This window comes from Protomyctophum parallelum (genome assembly GCF_964188405.1).
Source record: "Protomyctophum parallelum genome assembly, chromosome: 1".
In the NCBI taxonomy this organism is placed as follows: domain Eukaryota; kingdom Metazoa; phylum Chordata; class Actinopteri; order Myctophiformes; family Myctophidae; genus Protomyctophum; species Protomyctophum parallelum.
The window spans coordinates 34,502,905-34,523,166 of NC_139697.1; the positions used below are offsets into that span (position 1 = coordinate 34,502,905).

Sequence of the window (20,262 nt, forward strand, 5' to 3'; positions counted from 1 at the left end):
ACCATCCCTGGAAGATTTTGACATCCTGTTGCTGCAGTACGCCCGTATCCGTGCTCGAAGGGACAATATAAAATATACTACTCAATTAGGGCTGGTTGTCCGAGTTAGGGCCCGCCGTAGTGGTGTCCGGTGAGAACGTAACCGGAACGTCAAAATCTGAGACACAACGAAAGGCGAAAGCCTACGTTCAGGGCTAACAGTTCTCAGTCCTGGGGACTGATTTCAGTCCTGAGGATAGCATAGGGGTCAGTGCAGATCAGTGCAGATTTGCAAAAAATATTTTTTGGGCTTTAAGACCTGCCTACGTTACAACTAGGATCCCCTCTCCTAAAGTTCCCCCCCGCTACATAAGACCTATTGATAGGTTTGCTGATTTAGTTTTCCAGCATCATTGAACTTTGCCTCACTATTTCAGTAACTGATAACATTCACAATAAAAGCACATTTTATTATTTGAAGAATAAAATATATATGGCAATGTGCTGCCACTCCCTCTGCTTTGGAGCAGCATCTCTGAGTTATCCATTAATCTGTACCACAGTAAAGCCCCATTCCAAACAGGATGTATATAACCATTAAATCATCATTCCCAGTGGTGGAAGGTAACTAAATACATTTACTTAAGTACTGTACTCAAGTACAATTTTGAGGTATTTGCACTTTACTTGCACTTACTTACGTATTTCCAATTTCCAATAATTTTACTTATACTCCACTACATCTCAGAGGCAAATATTGTACTTTTACACCACTACAATTATTTGAAAACTTTAGTTACTATAGTCACTTTGATTGTTATTACAAAACATACATGCTTCAGCCCTATATACATTCCAGCCATTTCAAAATATTTGTATACATTTGAAAACTTGAAATGGGACATTCCACATAGTGAGAATACTTTTATACTGTTGGTAGCCACATTTTACCAATACCAGTTTGTACTTTAATTTACTAAATTTTGAATTCCAGAACTTTTGCTTGTAATGGAGTAGTTCTACATTGCAGTATTGATACTTTAAGTAAAACAATTGATATTGATATGTTTCCTCCACTGCTGATTTCATGCCAAACCTATATAGCAAACTGTATCCATGACGCTGGAGCTTAAGGCGGAGACTGAGAGGACAGCAGAGGTTAAAAACCCACACATGTGACATGATGAGGCTCAAAGAGAGGAGATAGAGGAAAGCAGGGCAAACTTGACATGGAGTAGATGCTAATCGGCTTTTATTGAAGACAGAGGAGGCTAAACTTGATGAAAAGCATCAGAACAAAGCTAACTACATTAGAGAAATATCAGACTATATGTTGTCTATATACCCGTCATTTGGAGTGAGGGGTAGAATTTGAAATACTTGTTGTATCTTTGGACTGCTTCACTGTAGGTGCTTGTGCTGCTATACCTACACTAGAGGATGGTGAAAATGGAGACATCCAGTTTGGACAAGGAGGGACCCAAGTGGGACAACAAAGTCCAATACCTGCTTACCTGTATTGGCTTTGCAGTAGGACTGGGAAATGTGTGGCGCTTTCCCTATCTTTGCCAAATCTATGGAGGAGGTGAGTTCATGTACTTCTATTCGTGATATTGTAACTTGGCATTGAAAACTTGTATTTGTTAAAGGACAACTTCAGTTTTTTTCAACCAAGTTTCATGTTTTAGGTTGTTATGAGAGAAAGTAAAAGATGAGTGTTATTTTTTTTTCATTTGCTGCTTTCTTTCGTTTTAGGGAGTTTAGCTGTTTTTTTTTTGGTTTTTTTAAAGATATTTTTTGCGGCTTACGCCTTTATTGATTTTTAAGGGATAGAAAGTAGGCTGACAGGAAACGGGAGAGAGATGGGGGGATGACATGCGGTAAAGGCCGTGTCGGGTCCGGGAGTCGAACCCGCGGCACACCGCGACTGGATCACCAGTCCGGTGCCCAGACCGTTACGCTACGGCCTGGGCCGATTTTAGCTGTTTTTGACAGGGGGGCGGGGGCATTCGAGCACGGGGCTAAATATGTATTTCTTTACACATTTTTATAGCGATTTCTTTTTTTATTCTTTACTATAGTCCTACTAGACCCCAAGAAATTACATTTGGCCACAAAAGATCACGGGATCTACTGAATGTGTCAAACTGGTATATTGAGCCTATGACACACAGTGTGGCTTCACATTCAGTAGATCCTGTGATCTTCTGTGGCCAGATGTAATTTCTTGGGGTCTAGTAGGACTATATTAAAGAATAAAAAAATAAATCTCTATAACATTTTGTAAAGAAATACATATTTATCCCCATGCTCGAATGCCCCCGCCCCATGTCAAAAACAGCTAAAATCCCTAAAGACTCATCTATTACTTTCTCTCATAACAACCTAAAACATGAACCTTGGTTGAAAAAAACTAAAGTTGTCCTTTAAACTTACCACTACTGCTTTAGGATTGTCTTTAAGTTAGCATGGGTCTTGCTCATTTCTTAAATCTCCTAAATTATATATGTAAATCATTAATACAACTTGGAGGTGCTTTCATTCCTCTCCAGTGTGTCAATGAATGACACACATGATATATTTGAAGTCATCCTTTTTTTGCCAGAGGCATGTCTGCAAGCACACACACACACACACACACACACACACACACACACGCACACGCACACGCACACGCACACGCACACACACACACACACACACACACACACACACACACACACACACACACACACACACACACACACACACACACACACACACACACACACACAATGACTGACATTTTCAGTCATTCACAATCATAAAGATTGACATTATCATTCTATGTTCTGAGGCAAAGTCTAGTAGGCTAATGAGCCCTAGGTAAAGAGGCTAATTGCCCCGGTAAAGAAATGTGACTCACACCTGCAGTGCTGTAAACGTCTCCCTGGGTTGTGTTCGCAGGTGCCTTCCTCATTCCCTACGTTATAGCACTGGTGTTCCAGGGCCTCCCGCTGCTTTATCTGGAACTGGCGATAGGACAGAGGCTTCGCATGGGCAGCACCGGGGTCTGGAACTCCATTTCCCCATACCTGGGTGGAGTTGGTGAGTAGGCCAGGACTCAGGAGAACTCTGTGATCAGATTTTTGCTTCAACAAAATCCTGGACATACAGTATGCATGCAAATAAATAAATTCACCACCAGCGGAAAAGACATGATCCATCAAAGTCACTTACATTAACATTACAGTATATGTTGCTGGTCTCCCCAAAATCTTTCCATGCTTACAAATGCATACACAGTCATCAAACCATGTTGCAGTACATGTACAATATAATGTATGTAGCCTTTGTGCAGTTGCTTGTATAATGTCCCTTTCTGTTTGAACTGCATACCATAGGCATAGCATCCATGATGGTGTCCTTCATGATATCAATGTTTTACAACACTATTCTGGCCTGGGTGCTGTGGTATTTCTTCCATTCTTTCCAAAACCCACTGCCTTGGAGCCAGTGTCCACTCGATGACAATCTCACCAGTAAGTATTTTCTTAAATCCTGCACAATTTATAAAATAGTAAAAATCATATTTCATACTTTGGCTATTCAACAATAGCAGATATACAGCTGAAAAGTAATATAAATACATTTTAACTCAAATCATTGCTTCTGGGGGTCCTGGAACAAAATATTTTGAGATGGGGTCTGCGGCCAAATCTATATACCGTAATTTTGGACGTTCCTTGACATGAAAACGTTTGAGAACCACTGATACAGCAACATAAGCTTTTCAGAAAACTGATTTAGAAGACGTGTGTAGAATCGGCCTCAGGTCTTAATGGGATAAACAAAAGGAATCCGTTGCATGAATGACCTAGCTCTTCTGTCTCCATTGTTGACCTCCATCCATAATAACTCCTCATACACAGGCTATAATAAGGAGTGTGAGGACAGCACGCCAGTGAACTACTTCTGGTACCGTGAGACGTTGAACATCACAACAGACATTGAGGAGAGCGGCCCCCTGCAGTGGTGGCTGGTGGTCTGCCTGGCCACTGCATGGTGTGTGGTCTACATCTGTTTCATCAAGGGCATCGAGACAGTGGGAAAGGTGATTGGAACCGGTTCACCAAAGTGATGCCATAGTGTTTGTTCATGTTCCCAGTTCTCGAGTAAACGGAAAATACATTTCAGGCATGGCATTTTATCCAATGAGGAATAAAAAAAAAAGCACAAAGATAATTATCAACTTCAGTTATAGTTTTCCAGTTTTGTTTCCTCACTTCCTCACTATCACTTGTCTATCCTGTATCCTGAATGAGTTCCCTCTTTCCTGATTGAACAAAATTGGTATCCTGATCTGAAAAATACATGTATTTTCTATTTAGTAAAGAGCTGGAGGCCCCACGAAATGATTACTATCAGAATAGCCTAATACTGTAGAGATATTTAACACGTATTACTGTACCTGAACAAAAACAATCTCACCTTTAATAAAAAATGAGTGAAACACATTTCATCTATTTTAGGCTGTGTACGTGACTGCCACATTCCCATACCTGGTGCTGACTATCTTCCTGGTGCGTGGCCTCACTCTGCCAGGAGCTACTGACGGGCTCATCTACCTCTTCACACCTGATGTGAGCTCTCACTATAGTCAAAGCCTGATGCATACTTTGTCGCCTTGTGTTTTTTGAAAATCCGTTATTTTATATCCTTCTATAAATGTATGCGTGAAATCCCTGTCCGTCTGTCTGTGTGTACGTCCATAATTCATGTATCTAGGAAAATGTCCAACCGACTGTCTTCAAACTCGGCATGTACCATCAGATGGTCTGATGGACTTATGTCTTATAATCTTGTGCTTCAATCAGTGGGAGGTTCTGAAGAACCCCCAGGTGTGGCTGGACGCTGCAACGCAGATCTTCTTCTCTCTCTCAGTGGCCTTTGGAGGACTCATAGCCTTCTCCAGTTACAATCCAGAGAGGTGAGTTTGTTGTTCCAAATTCTTGTTCTTGCATGTGTGTGTGTGTGTGTGTGTGTGTGTGTGCGTGTGTGTGTGAGCCAAGGAATGATGTGATATAGGGACTGGAGTGAAGTGGCAAAAGGCAAACTGTGTGTTCCGTTCTGTATCTCAGAAATAACTGTGAGCGAGATGCTGTCCTGGTGGGGGTGATAAATAGTGCTACGTCTCTCTATGCCTCCATCTCCATCTTCTCTATCCTGGGCTTTAAAGCCAGATCCAACTTCAATGCCTGTATACAGAGGTACGGTCGCGGTTCTGTACTGTAGGCTACTGTATGTGTTGTGTTCTGTGCTTATGCTATACAGATTAATTTAGCTATTCATACCAACTCGTTATGGGACGTTATCTTGTATTCCATCTACACAGCAACATCTTGCTTCTGACAAACAAGTTTAACATTGGGGACCAAAACATAACGCTGGTCAACTATGATGAATGGTTGGAAAACCTCAATGCGTCGTCTGCTGGAGTTATCTCCAGTTTGGATCTGAAACACTGTGATATGAACACATTTCTGGACCAGGTATTTTGCACAAGGACAACACTGACCTTGAAAACACTTATCACCTCCCATTATGGCCTTTACATGTGTCTCTTATTCACAATTAATAATTAATAATGTAGTTAATAAACATGCCATACTGCAAGTCTAATGTGAGCAGTTATAATTATTTTAGAGACAGTGTTGTGTTCCGTTTCATTGATGGAAATACTGTACACATGGCCACTTCTTAATGTTAATAATCACTTTATTAAACAATTCTACTACAAGATCACACACTAAAATAAAGCAACAATAAGCAATGAAATTAAAGCAACCCAATCAATGAATCAATGAATGGGTATTTAATGTTTTTCAGGCCAAGGAATTTTCTTTTCCATGCAACTTGATGAGAGGCTTTCAAAGCTAACTCAACATATTTAACTTATCATCAATGTTTGTTGACCATTGAAAGATTTGAGAATAGCTTGGGAAGTAATCCAAACGTTTGTATCCTCCTGCCCTAGAGTGCATCAGGTACTGGCCTTGCATTCATTGTGTTCACTGAGGCTGTGATAGAGATGCCAGGCTCTCAGGTCTGGGCTGTGCTGTTCTTCGTCATGCTCTTCAGTTTGGGCCTTTCCTCCATGTTTGGCAACATCGAAGGCATTCTCAATCCAATCCACGACCTGAAACTGGTGCCCAAGTGGATGCCAAATGAACTGACCACAGGTATCCGTCTGTCAATAATGATATATTCAAACAAGCTATTTAAATCTTATGCTAGATTTTTCTTTTTTATATCCTTTATATTATATATATATGTACTGTTGATACAACAGTATATTCTTTAGAACACTTACAGATGTACCATCTGTTCTTGTAATAGCTTACACAAACCAGCAAATTCCTTGTATGTTGAATTAATTATTCTGATTCTGAATAAAGAATTTGTGTTGCGTTAGTGGTGAGAACTGTGAGATGTTTTTTTATTGGCATAATCTGAGAGTATAATCTGCTAGGACACCAAACGTATAGGTAGTATTTCCAGCACAGTGACGTCAACTAGTCTCACTGCACACACTACTCTACAGCACACTGCACTTTAAAACCCATTCTGGGTGGCGCGCTACGAGCTTGTAGGCCTGCCATTTTAGAAGAACGACTGACATAGAAACATAGCTTTTTCAGAAAACTGTCAGGATGTAGAAGACATTTTTTCAATCTGATCTCAGGTCAGAATGGGTTAAACTATTTTCTCCTCTCACTTCCCCAGCGTTGGTGTGCCTGGCCTCTTTCTCTTTGGCTCTGATATTCACCCTGGGTTCAGGGAACTACTGGCTGGAGATCTTCAACAACTATGTGGCCTCTGTGCCACTGCTTATCATTGGATTCTTTGAGATTGTCGGAGTGATTTACATCTATGGAATGAAAAAGTAAAGTGTGTTTCTTTATTCAGGTTCAGAATCAAATCAGACTGGGTTGCAGACTTTGACAATTGTTGTGTTGCGTCATGCCAGTTTCAGTGAGGACATCTACTTCATGACAGGGAAGAGGCCCAACATTTACTGGAAGGCTTGCTGGATGGTCATCACCCCTGCGATGCTCTTTGTGGTGTTCATTGCCTATGTGGCCATCCAATCACAGACACGCCCCTCCTATCCTGCTTGGGACCCTGGTTATGTAAGTGTGCTTATCGAAATATTCATACTACAATCTACAGAATTTCTACCGTGTGTGTCACACAGGAATTTGTCCCTGGGATCATACAGTAATAGGCTATATGACCCAGTGCCGAATGGCAATTCGAATTCCCTAAAACAGATTTTGTAGTTTGAACTTGTTTTTCAAAGATACCCTTTTGGTATAATACACTGCGTTTTACAAATATTGAACCAATGAAAAGTATTAAAAAGTTATAATATATGAGTACACATTCAAGTATCTGACAATGTGTAAAGACCAACTTTGATTTCCTGAAAAGTTTATAGCTGGTTTCTGCCTGACAGCAGAAATATTTTGGTCTATGACCTGCCCAAAACAGAACTGTACTCTGAAGTCAACAGGTTGTGAGTTGATGCACCCATTTGACACCTCCAGTACTCCACCCCCCCCCCCCCCCACACACACACACACACACAAATAAACAAGATTGGAAACCACTTGCTTCCGAAAAGTGGAACTTTTAGTAGTGCAACAGAAAAATAAATAGAAGTGCATAAAGAGCAGGTGACAAACATACAATACAGATGATGGCCACATGGAACATGCACATTATGTCAGAAAAGCAAAGCGTTTCAGAGAATTGTCTGTCTCTCTCTTCAGGTGAATTTCCCCCAGACTGAGGCCAGGCCCTATCCGGACTGGGTGTTTGGCATAATCGTCCTCCTCTCTGTGGTGCCAGTGATCTCCATCCCACTGGTAGCCTTCTACAGAGGGCTGCCTGCCATGGTCACCTATCGCAAGAATCACAATAACCCAAATCCTCATGTCAACAACAGCTATGAGATTGAATAAAACTCCAGGAGCGAGCGCTCAGCACGCGTGATAGAAACTTACATTGGAATCAAAAGTCAAAGTCCAAAAGACGGGTTTCACTTTGGGGATTTTTCATAACAACCTAAAACATGAGCCTAAAGTTGTCCTTTAACAATCCATTTTTATTGATGTTCTGGGATTTTATATGTAGTTCTTATCACCAAAGGGTGATGGTGACTGTAAATATTTAACCAAAAAAGCCACTGGGTTACATTTTTACACTCTGATTGACATTAAAGGGGCATTCCACTCATTCCACTAAAAAAATCATTAACGTTAATGATTTTTTTCGGACCTAGTAAACACAGAATGGGAGGACTTTTTTTTTTTATTTCCACACAACAGCTCTAAGGTATATTAATGATATATAATGAATGAAATGTTGAAAATGAGTGGTATTCCCCTTTAACACTTTTTTATGATGACAATGCAACAGCAACTGCAACAACCACAGTTTTACAAAGAATGAAGACATGACGCCCTCATTTGTTTTTCGAGTTATCAAGCGTTATTTAAATAAATATAATGATATGCCCAAAATAGGTAGCCTTGTAAACCATTGGAGGTGTGTGGATTCATATTATAATGCAGACTGGTCTGCATTATGGTCCAAAGCGGTGGGTGGCGTTTTGCAGAAACCAAAAAGTGGATGAGCCAATCAGAGTCTGTGCTCAGGGCCCTGTGATTGACAGACGCTTTTGTGCATAATTTAAAGTCACTCCTGGTGAGTAATGAGTCTAATGACCTATACATACAGTATAATACACATAATTCTGTATTACTGCGGTGAAAAAGCAACAGGATTTGTTTCCATTCTTTTTTTATATAATAAAAAATTGCAAGAATGAGTTCCATTATGCATCACATTGGCACAATTTAGCAGTTAACTGTCCCAGCCCTACACATACTGTATTGTATGAAAACAACAGGGAAATCTTACCTCGTCTCTTAGTTCGAGCCACTAGTTAAGGGTTTCACGAGGTCTGGATAGCCCCAAACTCCTCTGGGATTCTGGGGGTAGCAGCCTGTCTCACCCTGGCCAGCCTCAGGGCACCGAGCCGCCTCTCCAGAACACGCTTCCCTGTAAAGGGTAGTTAATTCAGACTGCTGTGATTTTCATGTGCAATGTCCTAACGCTTAAATGTTTGCACTGTCGTACTACATCGAAAATGGTAGGCCTACAAGCTTGCCACGTGTCTTGTTACAGTAGTATTACAGTAGTATAGATCGGCTGTTTTCGGCACGCAACACGCAATTTGCCGTTTCCTCTCGTCATGAATCCTTACTGTGAACTATGCTTTAGTGGGGGGAGACCACCAGTGTTATTTTTTTTGTCTTTGTAGTTTTGAGCCTGTTGATCATAGACTCACTTAGCCTCCAGTAATGAAAGTTATTTTTTAATCAACTTTGTAATCAAGGTTTGTTTTTGGTGGTGATTAGTGCTGGACATGAACTGGCGAGGGTGGTAAATGGTGTGCGTGTGTGTGTGTGTGTGTGTGTGTGTACATACGTCGGTGCAGATGAGGGAGTAAGGCCTTGTAGAGAGGCCTGTGGCGCGTCAGCACCAGCACAAATGACAAACAGTAGATAAGCTCCACTGCCTCATACTGGAGAACTCCCGTGTGGTCCTTGCTGCCCAGACGCACGCCTGGAGGAATGGAGGGAGCAAAGAGCCATGTTTAATTGTCTTTGTATTGTATTGATGATGAAACTATCCATAGAGTTTAAAGAGCCTGCTCAGGGACTATACAATTTTTCTTCTGGCCAACTTTGGCTTGTTTACATGGATTTGGAAAATGACATGTTGATTAATGTGCATTGTCCCTCTTAAATAAATAAATAAATGATGGGCAGAGAGAGATCGAGCTTGTATATCTGTTATTGTGTCTTTTTTATTATTATTATTTTCAAAAGATTTAAAGTTTTGGAACATGCCCAAAACAGGGGTGTTGTAAAAAACAAAACAAAAAAAGTTGTAAAAAATGAACACTCAAATAAAAGAACAATACGGATGAGACTAATTCAGGCCAGAGAATTCTGAGATGCATAATGTGAAAATAATACCTTTATTGCTGAGCCTGATAAGCCGGTTGGTGTATTTAGCCATGTCCCAGATGATCTGCAGGAAGTAGAGAGGGTTCTTGGCAACATTCTGACCTAAGGGCAAACTCTGAGCACACACGTGGAACCTACAAGGAAAAACTAATTAAAACCGCCCATTAGAGGAGGAAGTTGGTGCTGGTGTTATGCTTGCAAAAATTGCAAAAATAGTTTGACCTTAATTGAAGCCAAAGTATCATAGTAGATGTAACAAAAGACACAGAAGGGCCCTGGCTTATTGTGTTTATCATCATAATACAATATGACAGAATCACTGACAGTCACTTGCAAAGAACTGACTTTTGATCAATCTGTGAGTCCTATTTAACACTATAATATGATGAAAAATGGCTTCAATTTGGAAAATAAATAAATAACCAGGGCTCTAGTAGTCTTCAGTGTTTACCTGTATGCATGAAGCAGTACTAGCTTGTAGATGTTTTTGTAGACTGTCTCAATAGAGTTGCTCTGTGAAGAGAAATTATATATAATGATATAAATTGTATGTGTACATATATACTGGACTGTACTACAGCTGAACTAAAACAGAATAAGTAGCTCTCTAACACTTTAGATCAGTGGTTTTCAAACATTTTGTGCCCAAGGCTCACCAAAGTGAAAGTGAATCTAACGGCACACCTGCATTCATAGAGATAATAGGTAACTGGCTGATCTATAAGCTCTACAATATCTGCCAGATATTAAAAGAGTTAACATTTCATTTAAAACACATCCCCAAAATAAGGTCAGATTGAAAGTGGTTATATTCTTGGGTATAGAAATTGCCTGTGTAATCGGAAATTAGTGCCGATATTAAATAACACAAATAACGTTTTTGTATAGTTGCATATTATTGCAACAAAAATGTATTGTGCGATTGTCACAAAATCCCAGGTTACACCTGGAATCATGGCACACTGTTTGGGAACCATTAAAATGAAATGACGTTCATCGATGGCACCCTGATCAAACACACACACACACACAGACACACACACACACACACACACACACACACACGCACAATAAGACTTCTCTCAGGGAACATTCTGTGTAGCACGAGAAGTCACAGCAGTTTGACAGGTCAATAACACCACCTTGAGGTCCAGGAAGAGGGTGTGGCATTTGAGTCGGAGGACACCCATCAGCTTGCTCCTCATTTGCTGTCCAGCAGAGTGGGTGAAGCCTAGAGTGAGGCTGTAGCGCAGTGACATGCCTGCGTAACTGTGAGGTGAGATTGGGTCAAACACCATAAAACAAGCATATACGGTCATATTGGGTTTGCGTGCGAAAGGATCAAGGAAAACGATCTGAGAAAGACACTGGGTGTGTGTGTGTTTTGTTTTTTCATGACTAGGTAATGTACAAAGTACAATGTTCTTTTATGCTACTTACCAGAAACCCATAAAACGTCAAAAGAAAAAAGAATCACCTGGTGTAATCATAGTAAACGTCCAGGGTGTGTGTATTCAACAGCAGCCCACACCAGGGGAAGAGGCTGTGAGGAGGCAGCCTGCGTACGTCCGTGCTTCCACGCACTTCAAAGTTGACCAACACCTTTTGGGGGTTCGCCACCAGGCCATACTGTGGCACCCCCTCCAGACACGTCCTGCGTAGGGTGAACAGTGGGATAAAGCAGTGGTTCTTAATCATTTGCAGACCCCAATTTGAAAATATTGTATGCCCGGCACCCCATTCGAAGATTTGTCTACATTTGCAGAGAAAAACACAGAAGCCAACCGTGTGCTCACAGGAGATCCAGTTCTTGCCCTGATGAACTGTGAGAGGTTGAAACATGTTGGCTTTTTTTTCTTTCACTTCCTTTCCTCCACATTTTTGGATCTCTTTTTCTTTTCTTTATTTGTCTAAATTTATTTCGACAATCTTCCGATGTACAAGCTTGCAAGGCGTCGCATTGCAAGCTTCTAGATCGGCCATTTCCAAAGAGCCGAAAAAAACAAAAAAGTGTATGAACTTTTCCTCATTTTGCTGGGAAACCATGGAATCCCAACAAGGACCTGGACCAAAGTTTGAGATCCAATGGGATAAAGTACCTTTGTCACACGAATGACACCATTTTGTCTACCTGACGTTATAATATTAGATGTACTGTACAATGTTTTTTCTGATGAATTGCTATGTTATCATACTTCCATGTTGTGTGTGTGTGTTAGTCATACTGGAGGAATGTTTCTGCTTGGTGTAGGTGAGGGGTGATCAGCAGGAAATCATCCACCAGTCTCATCAGGCATCTACAGAGACACACACACACACACACACACACACACACACACACACACACACACACACACACACACACACACACACAAAATAAGACTGCACTCTTCTGTTAGTTATGAGTTATTACATCCATGGATTTCAATGTCCATTTAAACAAAAAAAAAAAGAAAGAAAAAAAAAAAACGCCTTAACAGTAGCTGTATCATACCCACAATGCAGCCAACCTAATTCGGGTCTAACATTAACATTAACATTACCGATGGTTATGTTGAGGCATAAGGTTCAGATGTTTGGTTTTACAGGTTTGGTGTGGTTATTACATTACTGATGGTACGGTTTATGTTTAGTTTTACAGGTTTGGTGTGGTTAAAGACAAGGCAGGGAAAGGATCTGAGAGTGGTTGAGGTGGTGGTCATTAAATTAATTGTTTTCTACACTCATCCCCCCTCAACCAATAAGAGGCCAATGCCTCTTATTAATGTCAGGCAATTATTTTAAATAAGAATTTGTTCTTAAAAAGACAAAATAAAAATGGTTCAGGTGCCGAGACAATCAATAAATAAATAGATGAATTGATTATTATAATTGAAGGTTGATTGCTGTCAAGTTTGAAACTTGGGGACCGGAGTAATAGTGTTCCCATTGGTGGTTTAAATCCATAATCAAAATTTCAGGACTGTAGCATATTGTAAACAAAAGTAGAAAATGTATTAAAGCTGAAGTAAAAGTTAAAAAAAGTATGAACATTTGTAAAAACTATAGTTTAAGCATAAATAACTGCATAAAGCGGAATAAAGTATGTGGAAGTTGTAGAAGTGTTTTAAAAAGTTTTTCTTTAAATGTAAAAAAATATATATATATTCTTTTCTTTTTTTTTTTAAAGTTTTTAAAGTTTTCAATTTTTTTTATTTTTTATAAAATAAAATAAACGTGTGTGTGTGCGTGCGTGCGCTTGCGAGAGCTGTGTAAAGGCCAGCCAATAGGAAGACAGGGTGTGTGTGTGTGCGTGCGTGCGTGCTCTTGCGAGAGCTGTGTAAAGGCCAGCCAATTGCACAAATAGCAGACCTACAAGCTCACAAGGTATCGCAGAGCAACTCATTGAGATCTTCTAACTTTAATGTCAAGCCCTGGAATTAAGCCCTTATATGTCTCAGCTGTGGAAGTAAAAAGAGTTCTACTACTTGCCAGCACTATGACTGGGAGATTTCAATGGTCCTGAATGGGGGAAACTATGCCCGAACAAATTGCTCTATCGCAAAAAGTAAAAGTCGAATGCAAATAATTTCCTCGTAAGAATTATACAATGGAGGTCAATGAGCAGCTTGACTGTATTTGTGTCATTTAAAAGGCCGTAGTTCACATTCTGTATGTCTCTGTGCTTTGGTGGTCACATTGTGTGAAAGAGGACATGTGTGGCACTGGCTACAATATGACCAAAGAACATGCGTGTAAAATGAATATTTTGGCCGGGACGACAATTTGTTTGGTAAATTTTCAAGGAAAGAATTTCAGTTTCCACACTCTAGTCAAAGAAGCCCTGCACTCTAAGTTGGCACTAATTAGGCGAAACGGCCTGCGATTGAACTGCGATTTCGGAAGAAACGTTTAACGTATTCGAATACGGTTTGAACCACGAAAAGGTCCAGAGTCGTGTGAGCTTTCTAAAGTTTAAATCACGTTTCTACGACAAAGTATGCCAGAGTAACGAGGCTGCAAAAGTGAGGTTGATCTAGAGAAAAATCCCATACATTGTCAATGGGAGGAAAAAACTATAAATAAAGTTAAATATTTTAAAAAGTATAAACTTTTTCAAAACAACTTTTTCACCAATGAAAGTTCAAAGATAGATGAACATTATAAAGTTTGAATGAAGTTTCAAAGTGAAAGTATGACGGAGTAATAAGAGCTCAAAAAAGTTAACTGTGAAAAATGGGACCTTTCTTCCATTGACTCTCATTATAAAGGATGTAAAAAGAAGTTAAAAAGTATAAAAAGTATAAAACTTTGTAAAAAAAGAAATACAAGCATAAATAACTGCAAAGAGCTGAACAGTTTGAAGTTTGAACAAAATTTCTAGCATAAAGTATGTGGAAGTAGTTGCGTGACAAAAAAAGTGGCGGAATAAATAAATATAAACTGGCCATATCAATAGTGTGCTCGCTGTGGCGAGCCCACAATAAATATAAACTGGGGGTAACAATAGTGTGCTCGCTGAGGCGAGCCCACAATTAATTGATTAATAACATCTTCCAGCGTAGCTTACCCCCCGTTGTCAGTGATGTTTCTGAACAGTAGTTTCTCCATGTGAGCGTAGCAGAGACAGCACAGCAGACATGACACGACCGATCCCTGGGGAATCCCTCTGCACTGACGGAAGGTTCTAGAACGCCACAAAAACCTTCGTTACAAATGGACTGTAATGCAGTCATTAATGTTCCAGATGGTATATTTTATATAAAACAAAGCAGTCCAATGGCATGCAGAATCTCTGGCCTAGAAATGTATTTTAACTTTTTTTCAAATGGTAACCCAATAGTATAGAGAGTGTCGCAGTCCCGCCCCCTCGAGGACCCAGGAAATAATTCCCCGTCCCCCAGTATTCATTTAAAGACCTTTTAAGCCTCGTACAAAGCCAACTGGAGTTGTGACACCATTTTTTGGGCGGAACAAATAATTAGACACTTTTTTGTTTGTTTTTCTTCTTTGTAATTATTTGTTCGGCCCAAAATATTGTGTTTGTTGTCAAGATTTGTCACAACTCGAGTTGGCTTTGTCCGCAGCGCCGTAAATGTCTTTAAATAAATACTTTTTGAAAAGCCTATGGGGAAAATGAACGGGGAATTCACTTCTGGGTCTCTTGTCGTCATGAAAGGGGGCAGTCCTGCGACGCTCTATCCCCCCTCCTTCCCTAGTCTGAGTTACCTCTTCATATATTGAATGACACTGCCTTTGAGCATGTGGTTGAAAGACTTCAGGGCATCTCTGCCATGAAGATCTGAGGAGAAACTCTGGAAGACGGAAACAGCAGAGACAAGTTAACCAAGATAACAGCTAGTCAAAGCCCTATTTTAGTGCCACGCAAAGAAATAGCTAAAATAGAGATCTAGGCTCATTATGTGCAAGCTTGTAGATGGGCCATTTCCTCTATTTTCAATATAGTTTTAAAGTGGTTAATAAAACCCTCACCTGCTCCACCAGGATGGCATTTTTAACCTTGCCCTCTCTCTGGAGTGACATCGCAAAGCCCTTCATGTTACTGGAGTCAATGTGATCCTCATCCTCACCAAAATCAGCCTATAATAACAACACAAATCACAGATGTCAATCATACAGTGTGTGAGTGTGTACTTACTTGTACTATACTTGTGACTCATGAGGGCCAAATGCATCATAGAATTTGAGAATATTCCTAGTCCTCAAAAGATAAATGATTGTTTTATGGTTAAACATGGGGAGTTAGGCTTATAATAAAGGCTTCTGATTCTGATCTACAAGCTCACAACGAGTTGATGTCCTCGCAAGTATAGTAATACAAACTTGTGTGTGCGCGCACCCAGTTAACAAAGCTCTTCTTAAAACCGCCATTGAAGGCTTCCGCCCAAATCTTGGCATAGCGGCGTATGGTAAAAGCTTCATCCTGGACAGGTGACAGGACTTCTTGAATGACATCTAAGAGCTTGGCATGGGGCAGACTCTCATAGGCTCCACTCACATCCACCTGAAATACATGACACTCATACATGACACATGAAAAACTACACATGACAGGAAACTGAATCCAGTTTCCATAGAGCGTTCTAGCAAGCAAAATCAAGTGTGATTTTTACTAGCTTCAGTATGAACATGTTCCAATTTAACAGAGATTGCACCTGAATTGCACTCTGAGATCAGTAATGGTCTATCTTATATTTGACTTTGGTGTCTCAAGCCATTGGATGAATTAGTTTGTCATTAATCCAGAATAAAATATAGAATAGAGAAATAATCAATTAATATTGAGAGCAGACTGATGGTTATGATCAGTACTGTTTAGTCATCAGCACACTGGTAGGTATGTGCAGTCTGCACAGTAGACTCATACCGTGTTCATGCAGCTCATGCCATACTAGACAAATGAAGTACGGACGGATGCCAACCTTAACAAAGTATAGTAGTTGTGGCTTGTCTTTCTGACCAGGAGCCAGAGAGCGTAGAACCTTGTGGATATCCGTGTTCCCATGCACTGTGGCGCCCAGGAGAGAGGGTGTCGAGCGCACACATGCACGCAGCATATCCAACAGGTTCCGGACTCGTGCTTGGTAGAGCTGAAAGGGACATTAGCATTCATTTAGTCCAGACAAAAACACAACCAAACAATTTTTGCCACGGAAAATAACATCACCAGAAACATGACCATAACAGGTCTGTAACTCTGAGTGTACAAATGGAACCACCAAATGGACCTTACAGGCCCATTTGTTGGACGGACATGTTGATGACCCCTGACACAAAGTAATAACAAGTCTGTGTCGAGAGCGCACCCTGGTTTTAATGTCTGCTCCGACGATGCGTGTGATAGGTCTCATGCCCTCGGGCTTGGGAATGAAGCGAAGGCGGGAGGTGACAGTGTCTTTGGGGAGAGAGGCCACTTCGTTTGGAGTCAACTCCTCCATCTGACCCTTGTTGAGATGAACTCTAAACCAGGGCAAATGTTTTGAAAGAAAATAAATGTGTATGTTTTGAGGTCTGGACATTTTTTGATGATTTCATGTCATGAGCACCTGTTTTACCACTGTAAATAAATGTAACCAAACTAAACTGTCTAAATCTCTACCTGAAGGCCAGATCCTGCAGCTTGGCCCAGACTTCCTGTCTGTAGAACCTCAGAGCGTGCTTCTGCCCAGCACTTTCTGTCACATAGAAAAAGGCCCGGACCAGACCCAGAACATAGCCATCCAGTAACCAAGCCAAGTACTGGCCCAGAACCTGTGTCCGATAGGCCAACTCACAGGGTGGGACGCGACCTGCAGATGACAGAATGTTTTGACACTTAATTGTGTTTATTTGGGGTATTATACTTTGTAGTTGTACATTGTAACCACCTGTACATAGCCTCAAAATCATTGACACTTGCACTTTTGAGCCCAAGCTCTGTGAATGTGATTATTATTTTGTTTCATTTCAACCTTTATTTAATTCTCGGAAATCACACCAAGGACTGGGACCCTCCATTACCAGTGGTCCCGAGATTACAACAACACAAAACACAAAAAGGAGGTTTATAAAAACTACATATTTTTTAAATAGAGAAGTTGTCTACTTCATTCAGTGATGATACTCACTATGGCATATTTTCTGCACTGATAGCTAAATCAGTTGATTGTTCCCTTAAGGATAAACAGAGTTCCATCTTATCTAACCCTAAATTAGATAAGATTGGCTTAAAACTTCTCCAAATCTCACCTGTCTTGCTGATCTTCAGCCAATCACAGTCGTTCACTTTCATCTTCCACATCAGCTCGGCCAACGAGAGCCTCTCGTTCTTGCCGTTGCGCAGGAAGCCCCGGACCCTGTTGAGGAAGATGGCTTTGTTGTGGGCGGACCCCCACAGCTCCTGGGGGACCACTTTGGAGAGACACTCCCTGATGAACAGATAGACCTGCTGTGGTGCACAGTGCTGGGGCAGGAGAGAGCCCAAGTCCCCCGCCTGGACATCTTTCGCCAACGGACACATTCTCTGTAGAATTCTGTTATACGGACATCTCCTGTGTTGACGTAACAGACGACTAAAAAGGGGGACCACATTGAAAAAGCGCAGAGGGAGTTTCTTTGGTTTCCTCTCCAGCCCGTTAAAATAGGCCACTCCCTCAAAGAAGATTATCCTCACCAAGTCGCTCCCCTGTATTGGCCGGGGCCCCTCAGCCCCACCCCGCTTCTTCCTGTTGAGGTGGAAGCCACGCATGCCCTTCCCTCCATACAGCAATCCCAACATACGAATGAAGCACCGGGCTGCAGGCGGAGGTGGGAAACGACCCGATCTCCAGCTAGGACCTTCGTTCAAAGTCAGGGAGGAGGTGGGCGCCATTTGGACTGCTTGTTTAGAACCGTCACCCCTTGCCTCCGATGGCGTTACGGCTGCAGCCGACTCTGCGGTCCCAAATTGCACATTATTGTTTGCCGTCTCAAGACAACCCTGTTGGGTTATCTGTGTGAGTCCGACGTCCCCTGTCCTTGGCCTCTTTGCAGGGAGAGTCAAACACTGCTCTTCCTCTGCACACTTTCCTCTTTTCCTTTTATTCCTCTTTTCTTTGCCGCCATTCCTTCTTTCTGCTGTCTTTCTTTGGCTCAACTTACCTCCGCCGTTTGTCCTGTTTTGGGGGTGACGACAAAAACGGGAACCAGGAGCCATGGAAACCCTGTCATCAGCGATACAACAGTTAATCGAACTAATCAATTTTATAAAATGATCGATATTTTTGCAGTACACCACCCCACCGTTGTACGACAAAGTATATTGTAGAATAGACTAGAGCATAAGTGGTAAATCAGACTAATCAATTTAGTTTATTATGTCTGTACGTCTGTTATGCATGTAACTAGAGAACCGTTCGTGACACACACGGTCCACACGCCCAGAGGGAGTGCAGTGCCCGGCTATCCAAAATAAAATGAAGCAATTCTTGATTGTTTGATTATTCAAAAAAGAAATTGACTAGAATGCTGGAGAAAGGTTGCAGCCCTACCTGTCATACACTGGAACGCCGCACACCTGGAACACACAGGAGGGGGGGACCGACACGAACAAGGCACAGCTCTCCAGCAGGTACCTTGTGATGTCCGTCCCGAGGCGCTTCAGCATCCTTTTCCACAGGGTACTGCCGTGGACATAGGCAGCACTCTGAATGATGTTGCCTTGGAACTTGAACTGGTCCAGGTCCCGCGCCTGCTGAGCCAGAGGGGCAAACGACGAGCTGTAGCCGTGGGACAGGACGTTTCTCCTTTTCCTCCGCTTCAGGTTGTTCAGAACAAAAGCCAAAAGCTCAGGCAGAGTGCAGATCTGAAGACATTCATGCAGGGATGTTACTGTAGTGTACAACAAGTTTAGTCTTAAACTCTTTTTTTTAAGTATAAAGCCGTACCTCTGTACAATCTGCAAACAGCAAACTGTTAATAAAGTAAAGTAAAGTAGTCAATCAATCCCTCAATCAAAAACCTCCACCAGTTTGTACCGTATGCATTAATAATTAGGCTACAGACTCCTAGTCATGCATAGAGTAGGCCTACATGATTACAGCATTAATAAAGTGTTATATTCTGCCTTATTTTGGCTTAATACAATGTTATCACATCCTACCTGATTGCAACTTTAACCAAGTGTTGGTGACAGACAGACAGACAGACAGACCTGGTTGCAGCTTTAAATGTGTTATTAAAGCTGCAATAGCACATGTATTCTATTCCTACCTGGTTGCAGCTTTAAAGGTGTTATTATTATAAATCTGCACATGTATTCTATTCCTACCTGGTTGCAGCTTTAAAGGTGTTATTATGAAGCTGCACATGTATTCTATTCCTACCTGGTTGCAGCTTGCCACTTGTTGCAGTTTCGTGTCAGTGCAGACAAATACTCCCCTGACGGAGGATTTAAAGCGGTCCGTGTCTCCTTCTTCGAGGACAGTGACTTTCCGTCCCTCTCTGAACACGATGCCGTCTGTAAACTCCTCTAATGTTTGCACATACGGATACAGGGAGCGCAACATGTCCAGGACCCGAGACATGTCCGCACCAGACATCCTGACGGAATGACACAGACACACAACAAACTAACAGGTGTGGTGTTGTACACAAATCAAGGCAAAACAAAACCACTTGCTATTTTTATTTGTGCTAAGGACCCCGCTTTGGCCGCTTCAATCCAAACCAATGGGAGCGCAGTT

The 20,262-nt window shown here is 41.4% G+C and overlaps 2 protein-coding genes across 2 annotated transcripts; one reads left to right on the top strand and one right to left on the bottom strand.

Moving 5' to 3' along the window:
• Window positions 1-1,418: 1,418 nt before the first annotated feature.
• On the top strand, window positions 1,419-7,984 carry LOC310867310 (sodium-dependent neutral amino acid transporter B(0)AT3-like; the record flags this gene model as incomplete). The annotated part of the gene is made up of 12 exons (XM_083777259.1): window positions 1,419-1,563; window positions 2,925-3,065; window positions 3,362-3,499; window positions 3,890-4,071; window positions 4,490-4,600; window positions 4,835-4,947; window positions 5,099-5,227; window positions 5,353-5,509; window positions 5,995-6,199; window positions 6,744-6,903; window positions 6,988-7,150; window positions 7,793-7,984. The coding sequence occupies 12 exons, from the start codon at window positions 1,419-1,421 to the stop codon at window positions 7,982-7,984; spliced, it is 1,836 nt and encodes a 611-aa protein (XP_083633385.1).
• On the bottom strand, window positions 6,062-20,118 carry tert (telomerase reverse transcriptase; the record flags this gene model as incomplete). The annotated part of the gene is made up of 18 exons (XM_083787627.1): window positions 6,062-6,207; window positions 8,946-9,086; window positions 9,516-9,653; window positions 10,070-10,194; window positions 10,512-10,573; window positions 11,203-11,329; window positions 11,538-11,714; window positions 12,286-12,357; window positions 14,610-14,726; window positions 15,269-15,354; window positions 15,533-15,640; window positions 15,900-16,064; window positions 16,483-16,650; window positions 16,867-17,020; window positions 17,160-17,349; window positions 17,789-18,741; window positions 19,069-19,382; window positions 19,903-20,118. 17 exons carry the CDS (start codon window positions 20,116-20,118, stop codon window positions 8,980-8,982), a joined length of 3,279 nt encoding a protein of 1,092 aa, XP_083643753.1. The 3' UTR covers window positions 6,062-6,207; window positions 8,946-8,979.
• Between the last annotated feature and the right edge of the window lie 144 nt (window positions 20,119-20,262).